The sequence below is a fragment of the Carassius gibelio genome, chromosome B4 (assembly GCF_023724105.1).
Source record: "Carassius gibelio isolate Cgi1373 ecotype wild population from Czech Republic chromosome B4, carGib1.2-hapl.c, whole genome shotgun sequence".
In the NCBI taxonomy this organism is placed as follows: Eukaryota; Metazoa; Chordata; class Actinopteri; order Cypriniformes; family Cyprinidae; genus Carassius; species Carassius gibelio.
In genome coordinates, this window is record NC_068399.1 from 3,232,085 (window position 1) to 3,252,259 (window position 20,175).

The window sequence follows — 20,175 nt, forward strand, 5'->3', positions numbered from 1 at the left end:
TTTCAATCAGGACCACTTCCGTCAAGTATATTTATGACAATGTAACTGCATACAGTTATTGTTGGTGGTATGGTTATGTTCTGGGCAACACTCCACACATGGCCAAGCATGGCTGCATGGACAGAGTGGGGAGAGCAGCAAGACAAACCCCCCTGGGGTAGAGAACAGAACCATTATAAGCATTTATAATTCACAATTACGCGAGTTGTAAACAAAATGTGAGCGACTGCTTCCAATGAAGAGACTGTAAAGAAAAAACAAAGTTAGATCGGATTACTGGTTCAAGTTGGTGGATTTGGGGTTGGAGATGGGAGTTAATTGCAAGCAACAATGCGATGGAAGAGACACTGAAGAATGGGAATTTAAATAGACCGCAGGTGATAGGTGTCAAGACTGGATTGGTACACGTCAGGAACAGCTGACTGTCAGCTGATGCAAGCGTGACTAACGTGGCCTGACTGAACTAACGCAATGCTCGATTTCAATCAGGACCACTTCCGTCACGTATATTTATGACAATGTAATTGAATACAGTTAGTGTTGGTGGTATGGTTATGTTCTGGGCAACACTCCACACGCCTGTCCATGCAGCCATGCTCCAGTGCAGGGAGGGCAACAAGACAAACCCACAAAACAACCATATGCCAAAACTCCCCAACACAACTGGTGCTGAAAAATCACATTAAGGTGGGGGGTGGGACCGTCACCCAAAGTTAAGCAGTAGAGGATGTGCAACAAGTATGTTCTTAAAATGCTTAAGCAACTGTGATTGTAAACAGGGAAGCACACACCCCTAGCAGCAGCAGTCTGACATGATGGCAGTATTATCCAAGTTTATGTATCTACCATGCTGTAAAAATCACAAAGGGGGAAGCGTCACCCAAAGTCAAGCAACTGAGGATGTGCAACAAGCATGTTTCTTAAAAAGCTCTTAAATTCTTAAAAATCTCAGGCCAATCCCGAGTACCCACAGAGCAGTACGAATCCCCATCTCCAAAAGTCACCAGCCTGGTCATATCTGCAAAACAAAAATACAGCTTCCGATTCTCTCTGGAAAACTAAGCTCCTGTAGGCATGCTGTGGGCGGAGCTATAATACTGATGTTTTGTGTTGCTTCCATAACATATATTCACTTATGCGCTGATTTCCAACAAAAGACAGAAATCTGATGCAGTTGTACTTACCTGACTGGGGTCTTCTACCATGTTTTAATAGCAAACGATGTGCAAATCCAGTGTCAACCTGGTCTTGTTTATAAAACATTTATCACTGAAATGACGAGAACACAACACTTGCTACACTCCATTGCTGCACCAGAAAAGCAACTGCATCCACGGTCCATGTAACGCTAGGTTCTTTGAGAAGCTGAACATGATAAACTTCCCCCTCACATCCAAAACACACTTATTTGGAGAAATTCTCAAACAAATCCTATGCAGCGCTGCCAACGATTTCCTGATGAAGCGTGTTTTTTGGGTGAGGTCTCGCTCTCCTCTGGTCGACATGTGCGTGGGCGTGCTTTCCCAAGAGAAATGCTCATAAGGATTTCCACCATCGTCTACGTCATTAGATCCATCATCGAAAAAACTACCGAAACTTGTACCACCCAGAAGTAAGATTTCTCCACTCATCCGAATTGGCCATGTTTAACATGAAAATCCACCTCTTTGACATGAGGAACATGTAATGTGCATTAATGCTGTAGGTTGCATAATGGAGGGTGGTAGTCGAGCAGGGGAAGCATGCACCCTTCGGAAACTTAGAATGGCATCCAGTCTGAATGAAAATGCTCCATAGAAACACCTCCCTCAGAATAAAAATGCCTAAACCGAATGGTAATCTGTTGAGAGGTAGGATAACCTTCTACAGCCAAACTAAATTAAAATCCTGCCATGTAAACATGTTAAACTGATTACTTGTATCCATGTAAATCACATCAATAGTCTGTCATCAGAATGGGAATGTGATGTCGGCAACGCTGTGCATTCAGTGATTAGTAGACGCTGACATTACAGTAGAGACTGGGAAATAGTGGGCAAAGAAGATGAAACTCCAGTTATACAATAACACACATTAGAATGGAACCTGGAATCTCATGACCAGAGCAGAAAGCTGAGCTATGATCTACAGCAAAATATAGAGAGGTTTGGTTTTAAGTAAGTGGATATTTCATTACTGCAATATTAATTTCTCGCTAGAAATTACATAAGTGGAAAACGTTGTTCAGAAACATACATTTACACACAAACTGACCACCGACCGCAACTTTCAGACACCATCTTTATTATTTGGCTTAACTGTCCCAGAATGGAACTCAGGGGATTGTGGGATATCAAAGGCAGTGAAGGATACATCTATGCTGCCTTCAAAAAACAGCCAGATGAAGTCATCTCAGGAGACAGGAAATGAAGCTGACATTGATTTCGGACGTGCCTTGATGCCTTCCTACCTTGGAATGCGACCTCCGAAGGCAGCATTTTTCAGTTTTCAGATGCAGCCTATGAATAGCTCAATGAAAACACTAGACCAAAATTTGCCCGTCATTGTATGAATTATTACTAGGGGTGTAACGGTACGTGTATTCGTACCAGACCGTTTCGGTACAGGGCTTTCGGTACGGTGCACGTGTGTACCGAATGATGGAATGCAATATTTTGTGCACGGAACATAAGTACATTTTCGTGTTTCCAAAAGAACATATTAAGTGGCGGAAGTCTCAGTCTCATTTGCACGTTCAGAGCAAATCCCAACCTGTAACTGATTCATATAAGGCTGGCGACACACTGGATGCATGGCGCAAGCGTCTCAGCTGCGTGGCGTGTCCGTTTTTAATTAGGCTCGAATGTTAACAGGTTAGAGATTGCAGACTGCCTGCGTGAGACGCGCATCTCAGGCGCAGCTCGAGCCACGCGGAAAACCATGCATGCTAGAAATAGAACCGACGCCTATTTTTTTCACGTTTCCAGGCAAAATAGAATAGGAAAATATGTTTGTCATTTTGTACACAAATACATCTTAATTCATGACACTTTGATGTTTGCAAGTCTATAGGTTGAAATAAATTCAGATATAAATGTAATTTAAAAAATAAATAAATTATTGATTTTCAAATATTGCACCTGTCAAACATAGTCTATTTTGCGGTCAATACTGTTGACGGTGTCTTTTATCAGTAGGTTTTATATTTATGCCCAACATGAAGTATAGATATTGTTGTCATGAAGACAAGAGCCTGGTCTGTCAGCTGTCTCCCTGTCACCTACAGCAGCAGGCACGGCACTGTTCTGGTGAAGCAGGCCTACAAGCTGGGATCGGTCATGCTGCACTGTAATCATAGTTTTTTTTATATATTTTTCATTATATTTTATTAAATGACATTGGTTTGAGACAGAGTATTTTATTTAGTGGAGAACTTTGCAGCAGTGTTTTATTTCTTATTCTTTTTTTATTTTATATATATTTTATTAAAAAGTATTAAAAAAAAAGTGTATAGTAATAAACAACCTGCAGTTTAAAGTTTGCATTTCTTTCCCTTACTGTACTGAAAATGAACCGAACCGTGACTTTAAAACCGAGGTACGTACCAAACCGTGATTTTTGCGTACCATTACACCCCTAATTATTACAGATTCATAAACCCATTTGTAAACGTTGTAAGATTGCTCATTGCTATCTGCATTCATAATCTGCCCCTTCATGATTCAAGTTTTAACAAAACTTGGTGAGAAATCGTGTATTTTACCATTTAAAATGTACCTTTTTTTAATCATAATACAATTCATTTCAGAGCTGCATTAAAGAAGGTCTTAGGCTACAGTTATTCCCCCTTGCTGAATTGACATGGCTTAGTGTTTTCCAGTTTTCCTCTTCATGCCATTAACATTATTGCGGATGTTTTCAGCCAGCAACACTACAGAACCTTTAATGTTCTCATGTGTCATACGACACGACAGTATCAATAACTCTGTGTCACGTCTGAATGGATGAAGCGGTTTGAAACAACTAATCGATTTAATCGATTAAAAGCGATTATTAAAATAGTTGTCAACAAATTTAGTAAGTAAATCTTTGGTGACCAAAGTGTGGCAGTAATGAGCCACCGGAGGTTTTACTCAGCCAGTACAGTTGGAGAAGTAGCATATAGCCAATAGCTGGCCTAGTTTTATGTCACGTGCTTCCCGAACAACGTCTCTGCAGCATTCAGCGAGATGACAGAGGCAGGCGGCAGTGAAGTAAGCACGAGAAAGAAAAAGAAAAAAGCGGAAGATAAAACTAATCGAACAAAGTCATCCAAAGTGTCTTTGTGTCTTAAAAATTTTTATTTTTTCTGGACAACCTTCTGATGGATTTTACTTTAAAATGTGAGTTACATTCAGGTTTCATGCCATTGGCAATTTATTCGAAGGATTGTTTACAATTTCACAGTATAAGCTATAAAGCTGTTTCCCAGGTAATCCTGTGTTTACAGGAAAAAAAAATAATAAAATGCAATGTACTGCAATCTTATTCTGTTTATTCTTATTCTTCGTGAAAATATTTTCTGAATGATTCCTTAAGCTTTGTTCAGGATGTTAAACTACTTTAGTAGCCCTGAAGACTGCCATGGTGAAAACATTATTTGAAATCTCCTTGCGAAATTTACTAGAGTACGTATGGGTCAGTGTTTTGAATGCAGAAGAGTTTGACATGGGATTGCTAACACATAATAAAACACAACTCCAGGTAATTTTTGATGAGGATATGACCATGCAAAATGGTTAAAATCTCTAAAAAGTCTCATGTTGAATAATAAAAACCCTTTATTAATAATTTGCTTTGCGGAAAAATGGGCAAAACTAAAATATAAGTACATAAACCAAATTAATCGTAAAAATAACAGATTAATCGATAATCAAAATAATCGTTAGTTGCAGCCCTACACTTTATGTTGTTGTGCAAACGCAGTGCTGTGCGGGAGACTCTGCTCTTGTATTCAGCTGGCTGATGCAGTGCGTAGCACCACTTCACACTTTTTTGCAGTTATGCGTAATTTAGAAACAGTGCCTAAAGTGGGGTTGAATTCCCTCGCTTCGGCGATCAGCTCTCACTCAACCGGGCCAGAAATCTCCCAGTGCTCCCGATGGCATTAGAGTGGAGTTGTCTCGCTGAAGTGGACACGCGCACTCAGTAGATGATGTGCGGGGAAATGTGAGATGACAGAACTGATAATGCACCAATTACAACAAAGAATCACTAGTTTCATAACTGTATGGTACACCATTAAAGGGAAACAATTCATGATAGTAAATTACAGATTTTGCGAAGCAACAAAACAAGTGGGCATACTTAATGGCCCGACCACACCACGTGGTATGATAGAAGACGGCCTTAGTGTGTATGTGATCGTGTTCAGGCCACATGACTGAGCACAATAATGAACACTAGGAGGTTCAATATTAGTCTGTTAATTCCAAGCAAGTGCGAGCAGTTATTAAAAATATTAATGCAACCCCCGTTATTAAGTTAAAAAAATATTAAAGCTCCCGAACATAAAACATTGTGATAGAGAATAAGAAGCTGGCATCTGATTTCCTCAAACGGTCATATTTACCATGTTTACTACAGTAATGTTAATGCCTAGTGTGCACAGTCTTTAGCATCGTTTATAAATATTTCTGCCTTGTATGTTGATTATAATCCACATCAGATAAAATTATTGCAAACACTCCTGCTGACTGAAAGTGAGTTTTGAGCTTATTTAAAAAAAAGTGTTTAATGCTGGTGTTATAGAAATGATCCGCAGCGCACTATATTTTTATAAAAGCTCTCGAACAAAAATCATTATAATATTTTGATGATAGGCTATGCTATGTGGAGCTAAACTCGAGACAAGACGACAGATAAATATGTTACTAAATAAATACACAATTGTGATAGAGAATAAGAAGCTGACGTTTGCTTCTCCAAGTGGTTGCATTTACCATGTTTACTATTGTAACGTTAATGTTTATCGTGCATAGTCTCTTACATTCTCTCTGCCTTGTTTAGTGATAATACACATCTGTATACATCTAATACACATAATTTGATCTCAAATTATTTAAAAAAGTCTTTGATACTGGTGTTATCTTTCTGAAATGATCCGCAGTGCTGTCGCTCTCCAGACGCGGAAAAACTCCACCTTTGTTCATAACCCCAAATATTGTTATCGTGGGCACTTCTAAATACCGTGAATAATTATATATTACAAATTATTCCGAATTTGGAATGCATTTTAAGAATACTATTCCCATCAACTGGTCAAAATGCACAACACCGCTGTATGCTGCTTGAAAGACTCTGTGCGCTCTGATGTAAACAAGCACGTAAGAGAAGCACATGGAGGAACGCGTGAGGGACGTGCTGAATGAAAGCACATTCACTCTCTGACAACAGACAGCACTAAACAGCAACGACAGACGCCTCAGGAGTGCAGCTGCCCGAGTGCTTTGAAAAAGAGAAAAGGACGTGCGCGCGCTCTGTGTGTGAAAACTCATTGGGTGCGTTGACACACGCAACCACATGACTACAGACATATTAAACGGGCAAGGCAAATGAAGCGAGCGAAAAGTAGGCCCTGTTTTTTTTATCCTTTATTTAACCAGGAGAAGCCCAATGAGATTAAAGATCTCTTTTGCAAGGGAGACCTGGCCAAGATAGGCAGCTGAATTACATCTCAGCGATACATGATAGGCTGCGTCAATCATTTGAAGGCACCGAGCAGAAGAATGCATATATAATATATCACCATAGTCCAGGACTAGGGCTGTCACTTTTAGTTCGAAAATCGATTGCACCAACCAAAAAAAGTTTTGATGTCAATGTAAAGACGCGCGTAGGAGATTCTGAGTTATGAAAAGGACTGTTGCAAGGAAAATTGGCAGTAATACCCCCACCTTGCGCAGCTGTACCTGAGTGTCACTGGGACATCAGTGCGGTCAGAGCGCGTCTTCTCAACAGCTGGACATATAGTGAATAAAAAAACACTCTGCGCTGGACCCCAAAAATGTTGATCGACTTGTTTTCCTGTCCAATAAATTTGTAATGGTGTTGGTTACGTTCAATAAAAAAACCACACATGACCTGTTCTCAAGTCCATTTAAAGTTTCATTTTTTTAACAGTTGTTTGAAATGGATTGAATCATTATTTAAAATAATCTTGGAGATTTTTGAATTGCCTAAATGCAGCCGGGTTGAGGCCTGCACTGATGTTTTCCTTTTGTTATGGCAGCCGTCCCCTCTGCAGATATATATATTTTTTGCTGTTTGTTATTCTGCACGAAACTTCATGCCAATTAATAAGAAATATTGCTGACTTGTGCGTTTCCAGCGTTCTCTTTACGTCCGTCCGTTATTTGACGTTGAAAAAGGAAACGTCTTTTTTTTTTTACATGGAAAATCGATTTTACAATCGATTCAATGAACACTTATGTCTTAAAAATCGAAAATTATTTTTTCACAAAAGTGACAGCCCTATCCAGCACAGATAAAAAAAGCTGCTTTTTAACATAAAAAACACAGCTTATTTTGAAAGTAAAAACCCAATTTTAGCCTCAACTTTCTCACTAGACAGTGAACATGAGGCTTAAATGACAGGCAATCATCAATAACAATACCAAAATACTTAAAAGTTGTAACAATCTGTATTTCACGTTCGTCAAGAGTAATCACTGAGGGAACATTCAGTGGTCTATTTCGAGTGCCCGTGAAGAGCATACATTTGTTTTTTTATGCATTAAGCACAAGTTTCAACTGTAGCAACATGTTTTGGACCACAGTGAAGGCATTCTGTAAATGTGCAATGGCTTGTTTAAGAGAGGGTGCACAGCAGTAAATAACTGTGTCATCTGCATAAAAATTAAAGTTTTCATCAGACACATGCTGATTAAGGTTATTTATATAAATAGTAAATAAAAGAGGGCCTAACACAGAGCCTTGTGGAACCCCTTTAAGGATTGGTAAAATACCCGATTGAACACCATCGTACTTAATGCACTGTGTTCTGTCACTAAGATAGTTTGAGAACCAAGAGACAGTATTCTCTGAAAACCCCGAATTAAGAAGCCTAATCTTTAAAACATCATGATCAACCGTGTCAAAAGCTTTTGACAAATCAATAAAAAGTGCTGCACAGTGCTGCTTCTTGTCACAAGCAACAGAGATGTTATGCATGCATGCATGAAATGTTATACATGAATATGAGTTAAATGTCTCTGAAATGGTTTTCTCATCTAACACACCTGATTCAGTTCGTCAGTTCATTAGTAGAAACTGAAATTGGTCAGAAAATCTAAGGAGAGTTGAGAGAAAACACAATGTCAGATCTGTGTCATGCTCTACAGTGACTTTTTTTTAAAGAAATAGCAGCCAAAACAATTTAATAACCAGCTGCTGTGATGCCTGTTAATAAAGAAGAAGAAAAGAGGTAATCAGTAACTTTTATAGCTTTAAGGATTCATCTGTGTTTAGTGTAGCATTCAGTGTTTAATAACTATTCAATTTATATTTCTCCTTAAAGGCACAGGTTTATGACATTTATTATAATGGTTTTATGTTTAGATTGTTTTAAGTTCTCTTAAATTAGAAATGTTTTAAAGTCTAATAAATTTTAAAATTGATAGCACTTAATGCAATGTGGAATGGCTATAGTCAATGGTTAAATATAGGGGGACAGTTTTAGGGGAATAGTAGTGAAATCAATATTAATTGTTATCAGTGAGACTGGCCTTCAGTCATAATAAATGCCATTAAAACAAGTATTGAAAGTATACTCTATGTTGTTTGTACATTAATCAGAAGATTGAATGTGAAATTATTCCAATATAAAAGTAAATTTAAATCTTTCATGTTAAATGGGATTAATCGCAATTCATTTCAATAGGGGTGCTCCGATCACGATCGGCCGATCGTTATGCGCATCTCGTCAGTAAAGACGGTTCTCTAATCAGCGGTTAATTTCATCAGGTTTAAGAAGGGTTTCAACATTGCATAAACTACTGATGAACATTCACATTTATTTGAATTAGGTTTTTTTAACAACATTATTAATTATAACTAATTCAAATGCACATATTCACTTTATTTTTTAGTTACATGTAATGCAAGCATTCCAAAACTTTGTCATCTAAACCTTATTCACCAAATATATTTGCTGTAAGTACCCCTTAGACGAAGCACAAACAAGCGATCATTTGACCCTTTGCTCAACGGGGATGCGGGTGACAGAGGTGAACGTGGTCATAGTGTCCACTGGAGAGCTGTTGCTGATCGCGCACGCTCTAATGCGCGGCCGGCAGACAGTATAGGTGCAGTCGGTGTGGATAAGGTGCGCTCTGCGCTGTGTCATGCAATGAATGACAGGAACCATACTCTCAAGGACGACGAACTGTGTCACATAGATACCTGATTGGGCAACTGATCAAAAAATAGGCACATGTATTTTACTATGGCACAGTAATATAGTACAACCCCAAATCAGAAAAAGTTGGGACAGTATGAAAAACTCAAATAAAAAAAGAAAGTAGTGATTTCTAAATTTACTTTGACTTGTATTTCATTGCAGACAATATGAACACAAAATATTTCATGTTTTGTCTGGTCAACTTCATGTCATTTGTAAGTATGCATCCTTTCCTGTTATTCAGACCTGCAACGCGTTTCAAAAAAAGTTGGGACAGGAGCAATTTAAGGCTAGTAATGAGGTTAAATGGTTAAATAATGATGTGATTTGAAACAGGTGATGTCAACAGGTGATTGTAATTATGATTTGGCACAAAAGCAGCATTCAAGAAAGGTCTAATCCTTTAGGAGCAAAGATGGGCCGAGGATCGCCAGTTTGCCAACAAATACGTGAGAAAATTATTGAAATGTTTAAAAACAATGTTCCTCAAAGAAAAATAGGAAGAGATTTGGATATTTCACATTCAACAGTGCATAACATAATTAAAAGATTCAAGGAATCTGGAGGAATTTCAGTGTGTAAAGGACAAGGGCGCAAGCCTAAGCTGAACAACCATGATCTCCGATCCCTCAGGCGGCACTGCATCAAGAATCGTCATTCATCTACAAGCGATATCACCACATGGGCTCAGGACTACTTTGTCAAACCTTTGTCAAGTACCACAATACGTAGTTACATCCACAAATGCCAGTTAAAACTGTACTGTGCCAAAAGGAAGCCCTATGTTAACAGTGTCCAGAGGCATCTGGGATGGACCATCACACAGTGCAAACGTGTACTGTGGTCAGATGAATCAGTATTTCAGTTATTTTCGGCGCTGTGTGCCCCGGACCAAAGAAGAAAAGGATCATCCAGACTGTTACCAGCAACAAGTCCAAAAGCCAGGGTCTGTCATGGTATGGGGTTGTGTCAGTCCTTGGCAAAGGTAACTTCAACAAGACAATGCAAAACCACATTCTGCACACATTACGGGTACTTGACTGGCCTGCCTGCAGTCCCAACCTTTCTCCAACAGAGAATAGAGAATGTTGCCCACCTTAAGACTTGTTTGCAGGAAGAATGGGACAAAATTACACCTGAAACACTTCATCACTTGGTGTCTTCAGTCCCTAAACGTCTTTTAAGTGTTGTGAAAAGGAATGGCAACATTACAAAGTGGTAAATGCTTTACTGTCCCAACTTTTTTTGAAATGTGTTGCAGGTCTGAATGACAGGAAAGGTTGCATACTTACAAATGACATGAAGTTGACCAGACAGAACATGAAATATTTTGTGTACATATTGTCTGCAATGAAAAACAAGTCAAAGTAAATTTAGAAATCACTTCTTTTTTTCATCTTTTTTTTTTGCGTTTTCCATACTGTCCCAACTTTTTCTGATTTGGGGTTGTAATGTACTACTTTTCTCTTTTTTTTCTGATCATTTGGAATGAGTATAAAAAGACAAAACAACAACAACAAACAAATCCAAAAAAACCTTGCAAATAAGTTCATTCTTATTGCAAATAAGTAAACATCAATTCAGTATCTATTATTTCCTGAATATTACTGATGAGCTAATAGTATAGTAATAATTTAGTACTTTCTCCTGTTTTATTGTTGGATTCCTCTTTTCTGATATTTTGGAATGAGGATAAAAAAGACACACACTCACAAAAACATGCAAATATGTTCAAACATCAATTCAATATCTAATATTTCCTGAATAATATGAAATTCGAGATAGCCGCCCCTGGTGACGTCATAATATGCAAATTAGATTAGTATATTTACACCCCACATAAACATTCTTCTTTAAACCCTTTCAAGCCACAAGCTTTTGAAATCTTGATGTCAAAATACAACATTTCTTCCAAAAAACCCTGGCGCCTTAAGGGTTAAGAACTTTAAGGACTTTATTGCATAATTTAAAAGTGCTCTTTCCCTTTAAACCTATCCAAAAAGCCATGGCCTATAGAGGGTTTTCACGGACGCGTCATCAATCTGGAAGTCGGTCATTTTGGAAGCACAGAACGTAAACAATTCCACCGAATGGACTCACAAGTCTGACTGATTATTGCTGCTGAAAAATGGTAGAGTTTTGGTCGCATCAGTTAAAAACATTACGAGTTCTGTCAAAAGTTAAAGAGAAGAGAGCAAAAAAAGATATTAAAGAAGGTGTTTGTGGTTTAGAGAGGTATAGTTACAGCATCAGCTAATCAATCACATGCATATGTGTAAATTAATTTTTACAAAAAGCTCATCCACCGCTTCCAGTGATTCGATGGGCAGCAGAATGCATTCAGGATACTACTGCTCAGATGATTGACCTTGGACACCAGCTGGTCCTGCTGTGCTTAATGTGCTCCAGCAGGATTAAAATGTGGACCTGAGCAGCTGTTGAATACATAGTATTATGTTATAGGGAATAGTGTTGTCAAAAATATCGATATTTCGATAAATAGCGATACTGAAATATCTTAATGGTACCAATACTAATTTCCCGAAGTATCGATACTAGCCGCGCTTTCACTTTCACTTCTCTCCAAAGGCACGTTGACAACTACCACACGCGCACTCGCCTCATTCGCTCTAGTTAGCAAAAGTGAAGTGGATGGAAAGATGGCGAGTGAAACGCCCGCGCGACCGGCTTTGGTTGATAAGGAACATAGCAGGAGTGCTATCTGGAAATATTTTGCATATGAGGCAAATGAACATGGAAAGCCGAAGGACACAAGCAAGCCAATATGCAAGAGATGCTACAGAACAGTGCTAACAAAAGGCGCTAACACCACTTATATAGCAAAGCACCTGAGAGACCGACACCCGGATCTGTATAAAGAATTTCTCGAGGTTGGTATTATTATTATACATTACTGACACTCTTCCAATTTAAAACTGTTCAGAGCTTTGACACAATCTGTATTGTTATATAAAGGTAAAGGTTAAATAAAGGTGACTTGACGACTTCATGTCGATCCAGTGAGCACTGTTTTCGCGTGTGATGCACGCACGTTTGCGTTTAAATCGGTTAATCAAATAACGTTAATGTATTAACCAGCTTTTATGACCGATGAGCAATGCATTTGTTACAGTATATTTTAATCTTTAATAACAGTAGGTATTAGGTAATAAAAATAACGGATCATGTTAGCTCTGGTCCAATGAAAAAATATTAACAAATAGAACTTTGGATTTTAATTAGTACATGTATTAGTGAATGTTAGTTTAAATCAACTTTTAATTTTGATTAACAAATGTTTTGTTAGTATTTTTCATTGCTTATTCATGTTAACAAATATCTATTACCATTACCCTACGTTCTTAGATTAGTTCATTCAGTTCATTTTAAAAGTGTGGTCTAAAAAAAAAAAAATGTTTATTAAAGTTTGGCATTCTCTTGTAGCACCAGAAAGAAGATGAGACTCGACCTGCAACAAAAACAACACAATCACAACCTACACTACCAGCTGTATTTGAACAGCAAAGAAAGTATGAAGCAAACTCAAATGAAGCCAAGAAGTTGTACAGGGCTGTAGCAGTGTACATATGCATGGATCAGGTTCCTGTGTATACTGTTGAGAAACCTGGCTTCAAACAACTTCTTGAACATTTGAACAACAGGTATGCCCTTCCTTCACGCAACTTTTTCATGCACACTGAAATCCCAGCCCTATATAACAAAACAAAAGAAATAGTTATGAACCATCTTGGAAGGAAAACCTTTTTTTCATGCACCACTGATCTGTGGACAAGCAGAGCCACTTCCACGTTCATGGCAGTAACTCTGCAATTTGTCACTGAAACCTGGGACATGCAGAGCTGGCGTTTGGGCTGTGTTGGGCTCAACACTGAGCACACAGCAGAATGCTTGAGGGAAGCATTGGAAGAGATGATACAAGAAGCATGGAAGCTGGACGTGTCATACATGGCTGGGATCACTACTGATAATGCTTCAGCAAACAAGAAAGCATTTCAGCAAGACTTCACATGGGTCCCCTGCTTTGGGCATAACTTGCACCTTGCCATTAACAAGGGCCTGGATATAGACCGTGTGTCTGGATCACTGTCGAGGCTGAGAAAGACAGTGTCTGCCTTCAGCAGGTCACCAAAGAGGTTGTGACAGCTGAAGAAAAATCAAAAGGATTTGCAACTGCCTGAACACAGAATGATCCATGATGAGCCCACACGCTGGAACTCAGCTTATGAGATGGTGGAGAGATTTCTAGAACAGCAGAAAGCTGTCTGTTCAGTTCTAGCGGATGATCGAAAGAAATGGCACCTCATGCCAAAAGATTCAGATATTACAGTTCTTGAGACTGTAAAAGAGGTACTGAGCCCCGTCAGCTCTTTCACGGATGCCCTTAGTGGTGAAAAACACACCACTCTCTCTGCAGTCCTGCCTCTGAGTTGGAAGATCTTCTCTACTTTGACAGTTGAGGAAGGTGACAGCAACCTAAAACGTCAACTTAAAGACAACATCAGAGAAGATCTCAGACAGAGATATGAGAACACACATCTGCAGCTGATATTAAACACTGCCACATTTCTTGACCCAAGGTTCAAGGACAGTTTTGTAACCTTAAGAGAGGAGGTTAAACAAAATCTTATGATCAGTGTCGATTTGCTAAAAGCAGGGGGCCAAAGTCAGCAAACATCATCTCCAGATGACAAGCTGCAACCAGCAAAAAAAACTAAATCAGATCTGAAGAGTCTGTTAGCAAACATACAGGGGGGAAAAAGAGTGAACATGGAGAGGGTTCATCATCCAGAGAAGATGAGGGTGCAGAAACAGAACTCAAAAATGAGTTTTCAGTATATGAAAAGATGCCTGAAATCAGTGCAGGAGAGGACCCACTCACATGGTGGAGGACACATGAGACAACTTTACCTCACCTTGCCCAGTTTGCTAAGAAGTATCTGTGTATCTCTGCTTCAAGTTCAGCTTCAGAGCGTGTATTTAGTACATATAAGATTGCACTGATTTTGTTTTTGATTGAAGTTTAAGTATCTCTTGTTGACATGGTGATTTGATTTTACTTGGAAATACAAAAGATTTTTTTTTTTTCTTGCACTTTATTGGTTTTTTTAATGTAATGCAATCTGAGAGGCTTTTGAAGTGCACCACCTCAGGACATTTTTGTTAACGTAAAATATATGTTCTAGACCTGTTATATTTAGCTTTAAATAAAAAAATAACCCCTTAATATTGTGGCAGTTTTTTTCTCTGTGGTATCGAAAATGGTATTGAATATCGATATTTTTCAAGGTATCGTATCGAAGTTAGAAATTCTAGTATCGTGACAACACTAATAGGGAACATGCTTAAAGTCGCTGCCGAAACAAGGCTTTGTTGTTGCAGAGTGCCGGATGAGCAGACAATTATTATTTTTGAAAGCAGCGCAGCGCGGAAAAAAGCTGTAACGTTACATACCAGCCTCATACAGTTCTGCAGCTCAAGACGCAGTAGACAAAATAACCTCCAAATCGTTTTTTAAAATATAAAATTGAAAATAATCTTTTCTCACACAACTGTTGTAATTATGGCTTTGGTGAATTTTGCTTCTGAAATGGAAGGCTACATCCTAAAATTCAAACTCATTTTCTTTCTGTTTATTTTCGTGAAATTAGATGTGTGCAGCCTTTGTCGGATGTAGCCTTCCGTTAGATAAGCTTTGTTGAGCTGAAAAAGACTCTGAATGAGAAGTCGAATCGACTGTGCGGTGACCTATGGAGTGAAGTGTTGAACACAGCTGAGCAATGTGATACTGCCGTACAGCCCTCTGCAAAACAAGCAAAAAAGCTAAGCTCTCAATTTAATGCAGACTGCGTACCCAGTACAGGAGTCAGATTCGGAATGAGAAAAAAAGTTTTCGTACAACCCTTTCTACACTGTTCTAGATCAGATGCTCAATGAGGTTAACAGAAGGTTTTCTAGCAAAAACTGTGAAATAATGTCTGGCATCCAAACTCTAAACTCTTTAAGTGATGTGTTTCTCAGACAAAATTCCTTTTTCCATTTGCTAGGATGTATGAATAAAATATTGAGGACTTGATGTATAAACTACATACGTTCATAAGAAATTTAGAAATAAAAATACAAAGTGGCATGCAGAACCCCTCCAGTGTAGTAGAGCTGGCATTAAACCTGTCTCAGGTCCACAATGTTAGATGACAGATTAAGCAATTTAGGTGTTCTAAGAATTTTTATTTTATTTTTTTTAAATCGTAGAATACGTTATCATCAGTTTATCAGTTAATGTGACTGATATCGAATAATATGTAATGTAAATGTGAAAATATAATTAAAAAGCAAATAATTACTGTGACTGATACTGAGTATGTAATAAAATTGTAAAAAAAATACAACGGAAATTAATTTACAGTTACTGTGACTAATACTGAATATTTAATGCAAATGTAAAAAAAAAAAAAAATGATTTTTTTGTTGCTGATTTGACACGTGTCATTTAAATGTGAGTTAAGCGAGCAGTTTTTGAGATTTCGGGGTTCCCCCATTCATTACGCTAGGTTTTGTACGAACTGCCCGGAGGCATTGCAAATATTGTAGTCCAGTTTCTGCTGATTAGAGATTAAGCAAATGTCAGTCATTAATGCGTTTTTAAGATACTGAAAAAGCACAAATGTCCAGGGCATGTTAAAACTTCTCCAGGTCCCCCAAACCCTTTAGACTAATGTAAGTTAACCTTTCCACAAACAGTCATTAAATATTAACAAAGACCAACCTCCTCGTTCCTCGTGTTTTATTCTGCAGGTTTCTGGTTCCTCTTCTTTTATTTTCCAGGTTTCTGGTTCCTCTTTTTTTATTTCACTCGTGTTCTCCTCAATCTCCTCTTTAATAAACACCATCTTCAGCTGATATTCTTCCCGATGTTTTTATCTTTGCTTCAAAACGTAGACACGACTATGATGATGAGATTATTACAGGTGTTTACTGACCTGATTCAAAAACTGTATTTATCCTGTTTACAGAAATTATATTTCTAACAGTTTGTAAACCAGCGCCACATTAAAACAACAGAGAGCGCGGTGAAACGAATCTTCTTCCTCCGAGGCTTAATGGTGTTTGAGAAACACACAAATGTGTTTTAGCGCCACACGCTGGACTGGAGAGAGAGAAGCGGTGAGAGTAGGGGAAATATCTTTCTTGTACATCCCAGCAGATCAGATACCAAGCTTCAGCTGACGCTGCGTGTTCAGCTCATCCAGCTTCCACACTGATCTCCTCAACCTCCAGGATGATCAGAGCTACTTGCTCCTTCTCCTCAGGCTCTAGATCCGGTAATCTAGTCCTGTAAGCTCTAAAAATGTTATCACATCCTTAAACCAATAAATCCATTATACTCACTGACCTGTTCTTTATATTTTTAAAAAGATCACTACGCTGTTCTTCATATTTACTACACTTAAAAAACACATGTTCTACTGTTTCAACCACACCACATTCATCACACATACCATTTCCATGTTTTCCCATTAATGCCAGTGATGAGTTTAATCCTGTATGCCCCATCCTTAGTCTAGAAATCATTACTTCTTTTCTATGTCTTCCATAGCACAATTATATTTTCCCTACTGACTTAACCATATTATAATACCACCTACCTGTACTGCTACTTTCCCATCTGTTGCCATATTTTTGTTATTTCTCTATTAATTATTGATCTAACTTAATTTCTTCCTAAAGGTATCTTAATATCTATCAAGTCTTTCCTTAACGCTTCTTTTGCTAATTTATCTGCTATTTAATTTCCTACTATTCCAAGATGAAAACCTTGGGCAGAAATATTTATAAGCGATGTAAAAGATATGCACGCTAAACATTAACGTTACCATAGTAAACATGGTATATGCAACCACTTGGAGAAATCAGACGTCTGCTTCTTATTCTCTATCACAATTGTGTATTTATTTAGTAACATATTTTATCTGTCGTCTTGTCTTGAGAGTTTAGCTCCACAGCATAGCCTATCATAAAAATATAATAATGGTGTATGTTCGGGAGCTTTTATATAAATAAAGATATTATCATTAATTCTTAATGTGACATATAGGCTACAGTGGCTACAAATAAATAGAAACGAACTCGACTGAATAAGCAGGCTATTTTCATAAGCATTAAAAAAACAAATAAATAAAACATAGAAATCATTTTTTTGAGTCCTGATAAATTAATTTATTATGATCAATGTATCACTTCTATATTAAAATGTCGATGCTTTTGAATTGGAATATTGACCAAAGCATGCAAACAAACTAACACTTTTATCATGTTTGCGTGTGATCGCGCTAGTTCCAGAGACTTATTTCTTAGTTTTCTGATAACTTCTCTTTGTTGCTGAAATGATGGGGTTTCGTGATGTTGTTCTGAGAGGCGTGTAAAGGGTGTGTTTTAGTGATGCGCAGTGGAGCTTCAGGCTCGACTGTGGAAACCCTGCACTATTCTGGCCTCGGTGCAACTGGCCCTACACCTGGCCCGTTTTAAGCCCTGGCTTGCACTGGCCTGACAGTGGAAAAGCGGCTCATGCAGGCCGGATGTGGGCCAAATTACAGTTGCCAGCCTATTTGGTTTAGTCTCCTCTAACCACTGCAATCTTACTATTATAGCAGTTAGTTCTGTTGAATATACAGACATTTTATCAATCAACCTTAAACTTATTTTTGTCTCAAATTTTGGAATATAAACTCCCTCTCCCACTTTTTGTTCAACTGGGTCTTTAGATCCATCTGTATAAATCTGTATTCAAGAATAAAAATGTTATCTCATAAAACTATTAATTTCATTACTATTAGAATATCTATCTTCTGCTTTCTCCCGAACCTCCACCAATATAATTTCAACATTAGGTTCAAGAATATTCCACACCGATACCCCTTTTAATGGCATATTGGAACAAATATCTACATTTTCCAGACCACATTCCTTAACCCATTGTTTATACTTCCATCCAACACTATTCCCATTATTCTTTTTATATTCCCAACAGTCATTTGACATTGCTCGTATGCGATGACTCTTATTACAACCCCGTAAATTAACCCAGTACATCATTGTACATTTTTTCAGTCTTAAGTTTACTGGCATCTCTCCCATTTCAACCCTAATGGAATCTAGAGGCGTTGATCTTATTGCTCCACAGCTAATTTTAAGTGCCCTAGCCTGTACGTTATCCAACTTCTTTAGCTCTGATTTTGCTGCAGCACCATACACTACACATCGGTAATCTAAACTTGAACTTTAATACTGAAAACTTCAGTCCCCATTCCTGTCATGAGTCCGGACCCGGTGTTCCTCCCTCTCACCACATGAGGGCAACACTTCCCCATCTCCCGGACTCATTCACCATAACACTATACACCTGGTTCACTCTGTAAACCTGTTGCATCCACTCACTCAAGTGCACACACACAGCTGTTCCCCATTTGTTCACGAGCATATATTCTGGTCTCACCCACCACTCTGCCTGGCTATATTGTAATGTCATTTGTGATTACATGTGTTACTAGTGCTTGTATTTCGGCTTGTCCCTGTGATTTGTTTCGGTTTTGTTTTTGCCGTGTTGGCCTCTTTGTTTCATTCTTAACGTAACTTTTTTTCACGTAATTTTCAAATAATAGCAAAGCATCCATTGTAGATCTTTTCCTTCTAAACCCACTTTGAGCTGATTATAAAATCTAATTTTTCTTCCCAGAATTTAAACTTCTTACTATAATTTTTTCCATCACCTTACATAATGTAGATGTGAGAGCAATTGGCCTATAGCTACTTGATTTTGTTGTATCTTTACCTGGTTTTGCTGCTGGAATCACTATTGCATTTTTCCAATCTTTGGGTAAAGTACCTTCATTCCACATCTGATTATATACATCCAATAGAATCGTAATGGCTACGTCCGGCAAGTTTTTTTTTTTATATACTAAAGCCAATCCTATCTCTTCCTGGTGTTGTGCTAAAAGCAATTTGTGTTAAAAGCAATTTTTAGCTCAAAAAGATTAAAATCATCATCCATTTTACTATCAACTTGTTTTTTTTTTCATTCAGACATTTTCATACATTTTATTTAACTCTTGTCTTCTCTTTAATAACTTATCAATCAAGTTTTCAATACTTTGGACTTTAGCAAATGTTTTGTCTAATGTTTCTATCTTTTCTTTATCTGTACTGGCCATCTTTCCATCTTCCTCAATTACAGGAATTTGTGAGCATCAATACCATTCATTCATTCATACATGCATTCAAGTCTCTCTCCCAATTGTGTTACAGAACTCCTGCCATGCTTTTCTCTTTGCATTTTTAATTACCCTTCTTGCAGCTGCCTATTTTTCTGACACAGACAGAAAACAGACTGGTTTAAATAGACAGGATAATGACAATGAAAGTGAAAATACCTGAGTGCAATATCCATGATGAAGGGTGAGGTGCCTATGGGGAAGTGAGACCACTAGTGGACACCCAGGGAAACACGGACCAGACACCGTGACATCTGGTAGCTGCTCCATAGAGGAGGAGGCCTCTACGGAGAAGCTACCAGATGCTCCACCCGAACACAAGAACAAACCAAGGAACACAAGAGACCATGTCCACCAGGAAGGTGGACCGGCGGAGGACCAGGGGGAGGGACAGAGGGCTAGGTAATAGAGGGAAACAGAGACAGGAAGCGCAAAAAAACAAAAAAAAGGAGACCAGGAGGGAGATGG

At 38.2% G+C, this 20,175-nt stretch overlaps 2 protein-coding genes across 9 annotated transcripts in view; one reads left to right on the plus strand and one right to left on the minus strand.

The window, feature by feature from the left end:
• Positions 1–20,175, plus strand: part of LOC127956062 (gastrula zinc finger protein XlCGF7.1) — a 148,087-nt gene that overhangs the window by 88,564 nt on the left and 39,348 nt on the right. The window lies entirely within an intron of this gene.
• LOC127955947 (zinc finger protein OZF-like) overlaps positions 1–20,175 on the minus strand; it is a 171,886-nt gene that overhangs the window by 49,510 nt on the left and 102,201 nt on the right. For 2 of the 5 annotated variants that reach the window (XM_052553634.1, XM_052553631.1), the window contains exon 1: positions 16,203–16,433. The exons of the other annotated variants lie outside the window; for them this stretch is intronic. In XM_052553634.1, coding sequence (XP_052409594.1) covers positions 16,203–16,326 — 124 coding nt within the window. In that variant the 5' untranslated portion in view covers positions 16,327–16,433. Of the gene's footprint in view, positions 1–16,202; positions 16,434–20,175 lie in introns of those variants that run through there. 5 annotated transcript variants of the gene reach the window in all.